The following is a 9,359-nucleotide window of genomic DNA, read 5'->3' on the forward strand; positions in this document are numbered from 1 at the left end:
TAGAGGAGTGTTGCCTACTTTTTAGCGACACTCTGCTCCGCTAAAATTAATGCAGAACGTGGGTTTGTTTTTAGCGCCTTCTCAGTCTGGGTCCTCGGTCCTCAGCTTTTTCCCTGCTCATTATTCTTGTTGCTCGGGAAATTGTGCTACTGTTATTATAATACTTTTATGCCATCGTTTACCCTCGCTGGTGCGGCTGCTGCTGCTGCTGCTGCTTCTGCTGCCGATGCCAATGCTGCTGCTACTCCTGTTGGTGTTGACTTAGTCAAGAGCAATTAACATGCAAATAAGGCCTATTAGTTACCCAAACGTCAGCCTGTCAGCTGCTGTGTCTCCCACAATGGCCACGCCCTTCTCTCCTCGCACCTTTTTACGCCCCTCCCCCCCTTTGTTCTTCAAGGAGCCCGCGACAGGATGCTCTTTTTTGCCTGGACGGGTCGCACTTTAATGACTTACTAATTTCAAGTTTGCCATCTTCTCAGTCTTCTCAGGCGGTATCGTTAAAAATCTTAATTGGCAATTTAGCACAGAGAGAACATCGAAACGCTCATCGCTGGGTTTAGTGTTAGTGTTATGTTTTTGGGGGCGCTGGCCGTGGAAACTTTTGATTTCCAAAGGGTCAATCCTTTGTCTTTAATCTAATCACCTGGGGCCGACATTTTTATGAAGTTTCGCCCTGCATTCGGCAATTAATGTTAATTGATCACTTAATTTCGAGCATTTCCATTAAAACTTTTCTCGGTCCGGGGTCGAAAAGTTAAAGCGAAGTGGATTCGGACTCGAAATGTGCGCCCGCCTTGATTTACATTCCGGGAGCCTCGCTTTGCCTCATCACCATCACACATTCGCCCCGTGTGCCGCACCCAAGTTGAATTAACATGAAAAAATATTGACCCACACACACACACGGGCAAACAAACTCACAGACACACATTCATACAAACGCTGTGAGTAAAGGTCCAGCTGCAATTTATAGCTGCAATGCCCTGGTCAGCGGGGGGAAATGTTTGAGCACACACACTTCCAGCGGCGTAAATGTTACTGGCAGCTCCTGCGATCCAATGCAATTGTGCAGGGCTACACAGTGAGAAAAAGCCGTTCTTTAAGTAAGAATTAAAACTCAAAATATAGATCAAAATGTTTGTAGGCGCACGATTAATATGCAATCAATTTAGTGAGTATATTGAACAAGTGTTAGTGTGGAACTTATACTGATCGTAAGGGCAAGACCGAGACAGCCATGGTGGTCGGTTTACATAGTATTTCCTATTGGATTAATAGAGAGGCATATCGGACATAAAGACTCTGGAATCTAAACTACCGTTGCTTGTCAGGTAGTGCTTATAGCTTTGCTACACGTTAAGGAACCAGCAAGCAGTATTACTAATTGAAATAATCTATTAGCTGATACAAAAGATAAAAACACCTCCTTCGAACTTTTTAAAAGTTTTTTAATATTTTACTAATGCATAAATCGAAGTGAAATGGTTAATACAATTTTTTTAGTCTATTGTTCTCATAATCTGTAAAGCACTAATTAATCATTACACAAATTAAATAATTAAACATTTTAATTTAAAATATTTCTGTAAAACATTAAATGGTATACATTTTATCGAAATGGTAATGGTTTAAGTAGGCTATTTTTTCCTCAGTGCTGTTGTGTCTGGCGGGGATTTACCCTTCGCAGGACACACAATGAAGGTGTGTGCTGACAACGAATGCTGTGGGTGATGATCCAGGTTGATTTATCTACTGGCGCTGAGGTTAAAAGTTTTGCGCATACTTCCATTGTTTAGGTCAGTTTCCCTTTGTATGGCAGAGCCGCATAACCAACTTGGGTCCGCCCTGGCTCCATCCTGGTTCCACTTTGGCACTATAGCCTAGCTGGCAGACAGCAGGTTATGCAAATGTCAGCCCCCTGCAATTATTCAACCTTTGGCTCGGGGCTCGAGTCCTCGGTGATGTCTGCTACACCAATAACGTTTATATAATCCATGATTATTTTATTGGTTTAGCTGGAAGCTCAATGGAAAGGCAGCCAGCTCATTACCGCAGATTCCTGCGCTAGATCCTAACTAATTATAGAGCTTCGGAGCTCGTTATGTATGCGGATTTTTTGTGCCGGGCCAAAGCCACCCACTTGGAGGGCTGAAGGCCATGTCCATGGAGTATTGGCAATATTTTACTGACGTCTCACCGAAATCCATCATTTTCCCCAGCCGTCTGCGACACGTGGTCCCCGCAGCTGGCTAATAAATCTTAATCAGTCCGTGCCCCACTGGGTGGCTGTGGTCTCCGTATAATTTGCGGTGCTCCTTTTTCCCCATTGGAGGCGATGGCTTATCAACTTATCAACCGACCCGCATTGATTGGCCCGCCAGCCGGGCATAATCGCAAAAGCTTTTCAATGCTGATAAGTTTATTTATTTATAGTTTATTTGCTAGCCCAGAGCTTAGGCAACAGTCCATCCTTCTAGAAAGTAGGGATGAGCCTCTTGTGGCTTTTTAGCTCTAAAAGAGGGATCCAATTTGGTCGAGGAGGTGATCGAACCAGTTCCCCTCGGTGGTGGTTGTGTCGTCGGCGGTGGTGCTGTTCCAGCTGGCAGTGGTGTTTGTCCACCACGGAGCCTCAGTCGAGTTCAAGCTGGGTGCTTGGGTCGAGTTTGTCCACCAGGGCCCTTGGGTAGAGTTTCCTCCTTGAGTGGTATTGTTTCCCCACCATGGACCTCCAGTTGTTGTGTTGTTTCCCCACCAAGGACCTTGAGTAGTCGAGTTGTTTCCCCACCAAGGACCTCCAGTGGTTGTATTGTTTCCCCACCATGGAAATTCAGTAGTCGAGCTGTTTCCCCACCATGGACCTCCAGTTGTTGTATTGTTTCCCCACCAAGGACCTCCAGTGGTTGTATTGTTTCCCCACCATGGAAATTCAGTAGTCGAGCTATTTCCCCACCATGGACCTCCAGTTGTTGTATTGTTTCCCCACCAAGGACCTCCAGTTGTTGTGTTGTTTCCCCACCAAGGACCTCCAGTTGTTGTATTGTTTCCCCACCAAGGACCTCCAGTGGTTGTATTGTTTCCCCACCATGGAAATTCAGTAGTCGAGCTATTTCCCCACCATGGACCTCCAGTTGTTGTATTGTTTCCCCACCAAGGACCTCCAGTTGTTGTATTGTTTCCCCACCAAGGACCTCCAGTGGTTGTATTGTTTCCCCACCATGGAAATTCAGTAGTCGAGCTATTTCCCCACCATGGACCTCCAGTTGTTGTATTGTTTCCCCACCAAGGACCTCCAGTTGTTGTATTGTTTCCCCACCAAGGACCTCCAGTTGTTGTGTTGTTTCCCCACCAAGGACCTCCAGTTGTTGTATTGTTTCCCCACCAAGGACCTCCAGTGGTCGTATTGTTTCCCCACCACGGACCTCCAGTTGTTGTGTTGTTTCCCCACCATGGACCTTCAGTGGAATTCCAGTTCGGAGTAGCAGTGGTGGTGAAGTTGGGTGTGGTACTGGTGTTGGGCCACTGGGTGGTGTTCAATCCCGGTGCAGCAGTTGTGGTATTAACTATGAAAGGTGGTTTCGAAGTGGTGTTCTGTGCCGGAGGTGCCAGGGTGCTGTTCTGGGGCGGCTGTGGCTGGGGCTGCGTTAGGGCAAGACAATTGGCCAGGGCAATGGAGGCAGCATCCAGCTTGACCGCCGCCTTCTCCACCGCACGCAGGACGCAGGCTCTGCGGCGACGATGATCGTAGCGGTTCAATCGCACCGAACTAAACAGATTCAAAACCTGTTCAGAGGAGTTAGCTTAGCCATAACAGAATATTACATATATAATTTAAACGTACGGCATCCACGTAGCAGTCGTGGGTGTGGCATCCAATCATCTCCCTTTCGAAGGAGTGCTTCGTGTAGACGGCATCGTGACGCTCCAAATACCTCTCGATATCTTTGGCATCCACATTGTTGCAACGACGAATCTTGTAGCCAGCCGTCACCAGAATCTCAATGTTGTCCACCGTGTAAAGGGCAGTGCACTCCTCCAGGTTGATGAGCTCATCGGCCTGCGGCTCCTGCAGATTGCCAGTCACGGCATCGAAGAACAGGGACTGCCAAGTGAGCTCCTTGGCTGGCTCTGCCCTTGTGAACGCCTGGGGGATTTATTTACCGGGGAATTTACGAATTATATAAGCTGCTTCTCTGGAGTATTCGGTATGCTCACCTGAGCGCCACCGAGCAGCAGGCACACTGTTAAAATTTTGCAGAGAACCTCCATCACGACGGTTCTGGTCGTTTCTGAATCGGCTCCGCTGGCGGGTGACCATTTTAAAGCGGCGCGCATTTGATTTTTAATATTTTATTTTTATTCCGACTTCATTAATTGCATTTATCTATAATTGTTAGGGGGCCCACCGCAATCGGCGAATGGCCAAATGGGCAGGTGATAAGTCTTAAGCAGTCTAACCGGTGATAAGAATATGTGGCCGAAATGACGGCGTCACTATGATAAAAGCCCTGCCAGCACGGAACTGGGTGTGAAGTGGCAGGAAATCTGCTGACTGGGTGAGTAACCGCTTGAGGGGCTTGGGAAACTCCAGTGATTTATGTTCGGCGACGGCCCGATAGGCTATTAAAAACAAGGGAAACTTTTGGGCTTCAGTTATCGGACGAAAAAACCTATAAAATTTCAACAAATAGATAATGTAAAACAATACAATTTATACTAGGTTTAATGGGACTTAAATGATATAGGTAACGCATGAAACACTGTATGTTATCTGATTTTCAGAAGGCAATAGATATTTCCTTACTGCTGGAAACTTTAAATATCGTTTACCCAAGGAATCTATAACTAATCCATATGCTAAATATTAACTTATTATTATTAACCATCGAAAACTGTAATGTTGGCAGGAAAATGTTTGTGGAAAAGACGTTTTATTAGAATTTAGAGAAGCAAAGTATAAAAACAGGCTCCCAAATAGAGCCAGCCATTATACTCGGCAAGACGATTTGAAATAAAAGCCGTTTTATTTGTCATCGGGTCTTAAGGTGAAATATCTTTTTTTGACATTCTGTAAAATGGGGACACATGTCGAGAGCTCTGATTTCAAACGACTTGGTCTCTGTGAAGCTAAACAGTTTATTGACGATTAAAGTTTTTTAATCTTAGTTGCTCAAAGGAACGTCCTCGAACTGCTGCTGTGGTTTCTCTTGCTTGTCTCCTTGGGCCGGGACCTGCTCATTGGGCACCTGGGCGGGCATTGGCTTCACCTGCTGCTGCTCCTTCTCCAGGGGAACCGGAACCTCGAAATCCCTCTGGCCGGGGATCATGGCCACACAGGCATCGAAGTCATTGGCCGTCTGGATGGACTGCACCTTGGCCTCGCTGACAGCGGAGCTTATGCAGTTGGTCCTCTGGGCAGCCATCTGGGTGGTATTGGAACTGAACTGAGTCTGGGTCTGATACGCCTGCGAGTTGGAGGTGTCCAGCAGCTGCAGGTTCTTGTCGAACTGGGTAAGAAATAGATATTGAGTCTGCAGTTTGGTTTGGCTCAGATGGACACACTCACAGTGGATACAGTGCAGTTGAGGAAAAGGGCCGCGTCGGTCTCATTGCGGCACAGCTGCAGGTTCTGTTCCAGGTTCAAAAGCTGGAGGCGGATTTGGCTCACCGTGGTGTTGCTGGACTGGTTGAAGGCCACCTTGGTGAGATTGGCTGCCTGCTCGCAGGCATCGGTGGCATTTGCCAGCCTCTCGGCGTTCTTCTGGGTCGCGTTCACGTAGTTGTTGGCACAGGTCTGGGCAGCCGGAGACAGCCCGCGGGCCTCGCCCTCACCCAGCGCCATGCGGAAAAGGACCTGCTCCAGACCCACATCCTGTCCAAAATGCGGCACGGCACTGACCTGGAATCCATGAGTAATCCATGTTAATGTTTGGAATGCAATTTATATTTCCCCGTTTGAAATACATTAATTTATAGATTAAGAAAATCGGACTTAAATTTAAATTACGAATTTTGAGTACAATTTGTTTACCAAAACAAACATGTTGACTTTAATATAAAGATTACAAATTTCGGAGTTAAAGTAAGATTTGCGCATAAAAATTAGAAAAAAAAAAAACATATTGTAAGCTGTTTTGCTTGTTTTTTCAGTTATAGAATACTTTAGCTATTTCTTTTTGCTATCTTCCAATGTAATAATTATTTGTGAAAAAAACGACTGCGGTTTTTGAATTATTTAACAAATATATAACAAATATATGCTATCTAAGAGTATATGTGTGTTAGATATATACTCTTAGATAGCAGTTGACACGCGCATGAGAATTTGTTTTGATAAAAGCACTTGTTCCTGCTAACATGTTATATAAATAACCGATTATAAGTTTGAAATTGTTTCTAGAAACACTTTTTTTAGTTAATCCAAAAGTTAGGAAATATTTCTAACTTAGTACTTCCACTGGTAAAACATTACAAGAGAATATTCCAATAAACTCACACTGATCAGGGCCACGGCCAATAGAATAACTTGAGTGAATAGCTGCATCTTCGAAGTTTAAATGGCTTTCAATCTAGTGATTCTGGCAAGCTAGACAGCCTTTTATACCTCAGCCTCCCGGTTGGCTAAAATTAGCCACTAATTGGCAATGCACTGCGATTAGATAAAAGACAACCGGAAGACATGGCAAATGTTGGGCTAATTGGCTTTCTGCAGGGCTAACACTCATATCCAAATAGACTAAGATAGCTGGTTGCCAGGTTAAATGGCACTTCAATTAGGTTCCATGTCGCCTGATAAGCTTGTACACCCGCTTCTGGGGTCTGAATGTCTGACTGTCTGACTGTCTTATCTCCAACGTTTATGATATAAGACCTTATTTCGGTTTTAATGAATCACGGCACTCGACAAACTTTGTGAAGCCAGCGATCACTTTAGAGAGCCACTCGAGCCGATATTTAAATCTGCCGATTTCATGTCCATCATTCAGTGTGCCCATTCTCAGAACTCCAAGGCAGTTCCCAGAACTGATAGAGCCCATTCTGATAACTAATTTTGTTGTGGCTAAGGTCATTGAAAATAAATACCCAATTTCCATGAATTCAGTTATCAACTGGCTCCGCAAACCGCATTCGTGTATCGATCTAACACTGTCGACAGTTAAAAAACGAAAATAAATAAATTTACTATCATCTAATTAGCGTGTCACGCACCCAAGTCGTGCATACCCGTAGAAAGCTTAATTTTTCATGACCAGAATCTTTTTAGAAGAGTATCGAGGAATGGGATTTCCGGTGGACAAACTGCCAAAACAGTCAACCGCGTATTTATCAAAAACACACGTCGCCCGCGGAGAAAAAAGGATTTCCCGCCTCCACATACGTCTTGCTATAGACCAAACAAGATTTATAAGCTGAGACATTGTTCCAAACACACCTTTGTGGAAAAGTCGTCTCAACTCGAACGATTTATCAAAAGCATAAAGTGCAGGCGGGGCGTTGGTTCAGCCAACTTTTGGTGGAACTGCACTGAAAACAAACACATATTTCATTATCTAGGATTATATAATATGATGGAAAGAAAAATAATTGAATTATACTCGTCTAAAAAATGTTAAGCTATCTAGCAAAAGCTATAGCTGAAATTTTATAATAATGAATGACTTTCTGCGATTCAATAATTTTATTCTTGGAAAAAGTAATCAATCTTAAAATAAGCTCAGGAATTAACAATATCAGTAAATAATTTTTAAATATTTAACATTTTGCTGGCTGCCTTAAAATTGAATTTGTTTTGGCTCCAATGTTTTTGTAGAGTACCACAGAATGAAGAAAATTTTAGAAAATTGCCTGCGTCTTAAGAATTGTTTTGCCGGAAAAGCAATCAATCAAGCTCAATATCTAACAATTTAAAAAAACAATGTTAAAAGCTGATGACGTTATCAATAACTATTTTTAAATTAGATTACGTTTTGATTGCTTTTTTGAACCTAAATCTTTTTTGCTCTTATGTTTTCTAGGATAATCTTGTTCCATAATCTTGTTATTATAAAGTTCTATTATAATAACAAGCTTATGGAACATTTTACCCGGAAAAAGCAATCAATCAAGCTTAATACATATCTAGTAATATACAAAACAAAGTTATGACCTATAAACTATCTTCAAATTAGATAACACCTTGCTTGCTTCCCTAAAAGTTATTCTTTTTTACTCTTATATTTTTGTTAAGCACCGAAAAGTTAAGAACAGTTTGTATTAATGAATGACTGAATATTTTACTGGGAAAAAGCAATCAATCAAAACTTGATATCTAATATTTTTTAAAAACAAAGTTATAGGCTCAGGCCGAATCAATTATTATTCCTTAGTTAGATTACGCTTTTTTTTGTAGTATACCCAAGGGTTAATAGAACTTTAAAATAACGAGCTGTTTGCGATTTAAAATTGTTTAAGCTTGAAAAAGCAATCATTCTATTAAAAATAAAAACAATGTTATGAACTGATGACGCTTTATTTTGAAGCCTTGAACTTATATGTGATACCTAAAAGTTGAAAAGAATTTTTTTAAGTGTCGTGGCTGCCAGGCGCATCTGCTCCACTGGAACTTCCCGGGAATAAGATTTAACGGGCGACAAGTGCTAATTTGAATGTGGGCAGCCGTTTTATTTGTCCTGACAGTCACCAAGGTAAGCCACAAGTCATGGTTCCTGTTCGCCCCGGAATCAGATTGGGCTGTCGCTGCCGGTGTCATATCATTTCGACTTGATGGCCATGGCTCCCACTCCTTTTTGGATTGAGATCCGTGGAGTGGTAAGTCATGTAATGCGCTTGAAGTGGCTTTACACTGCGGCTTCTGTTTCTGTTCTCTGTTCCCTGTTCAGATCTCGAGTAGCTGTTAAGCACTTTCATTACACAGGCCCGAAAAGAGCAATGATTTATGCGAGTTATGAGGGAAGCAGCTCGAGTGTCGCTTTAAATACCAGTACGCACCCATCTCCATCACCATTTGTTGACTGGCGTCATTAAAAATGGAATGGCTGCGTACAGTGCACGACAGACTGGTAAGAATGGTAAGGATATTGTTGCGCATTGTTTGCCGCCGTTGTTGTTAATGCTTCAGCCTTTGCCGCTGTCATCTCCTTTGTTTACTGCAGCTCGACTGGCAAATAAATGCAGGGTCTAGACAGTCACGCACAATGGCAGTTTTAATTTTAAGAGTGCATCCGGAAAAAGAGCATAGAACCGCACAGGCAGCAGATGTTACCGGCTCTTCAAGCAGGGATATCTACTTTTAATAAATGCCGCAGATATTAAGGCTTTAAATGATTTAAAGTCAAATGAACATTGTAGATGAAGTTCAG

General features: G+C 43.0%; 2 protein-coding genes across 17 annotated transcripts; both read right to left on the minus strand.

Annotated features, from left to right (window-relative positions):
* Nucleotides 1–2,404: 2,404 nt before the first annotated feature.
* Nucleotides 2,405–4,300, minus strand: LOC108144831 (mucin-5AC). 16 transcript variants are annotated; one of them, XM_041707545.1, is made up of 5 exons: nucleotides 4,216–4,300; nucleotides 3,842–4,144; nucleotides 2,961–3,783; nucleotides 2,862–2,894; nucleotides 2,405–2,762 (listed from the first exon to the last, which is right to left on the minus strand). In XM_041707545.1, the coding sequence occupies exons 1-5, from the start codon at nucleotides 4,267–4,269 to the stop codon at nucleotides 2,515–2,517; spliced, it is 1,461 nt and encodes a 486-aa protein (XP_041563479.1). In that variant the 5' UTR covers nucleotides 4,270–4,300; the 3' UTR covers nucleotides 2,405–2,514. The 16 variants fall into 16 exon arrangements, with proteins under 16 accessions (XP_041563479.1, XP_041563485.1, XP_041563482.1 ...); XM_041707551.1 differs by having other exon boundaries at nucleotides 2,405–3,059; nucleotides 3,390–3,783; XM_041707548.1 differs by having other exon boundaries at nucleotides 2,405–3,191; nucleotides 3,390–3,783.
* Nucleotides 4,301–5,116: 816 nt separating this feature from the next.
* On the minus strand, nucleotides 5,117–6,571 carry LOC108144244. The gene is made up of 3 exons (XM_017268923.2): nucleotides 6,497–6,571; nucleotides 5,567–5,899; nucleotides 5,117–5,507 (listed from the first exon to the last, which is right to left on the minus strand). The coding sequence occupies exons 1-3, from the start codon at nucleotides 6,542–6,544 to the stop codon at nucleotides 5,163–5,165; spliced, it is 726 nt and encodes a 241-aa protein (XP_017124412.1). The 5' UTR covers nucleotides 6,545–6,571; the 3' UTR covers nucleotides 5,117–5,162.
* Nucleotides 6,572–9,359: the final 2,788 nt, after the last annotated feature.

This window comes from Drosophila elegans, unplaced genomic scaffold (genome assembly GCF_018152505.1).
Source record: "Drosophila elegans isolate 14027-0461.03 unplaced genomic scaffold, ASM1815250v1 contig_183, whole genome shotgun sequence".
In the NCBI taxonomy this organism is placed as follows: domain Eukaryota; kingdom Metazoa; phylum Arthropoda; class Insecta; order Diptera; family Drosophilidae; genus Drosophila; species Drosophila elegans.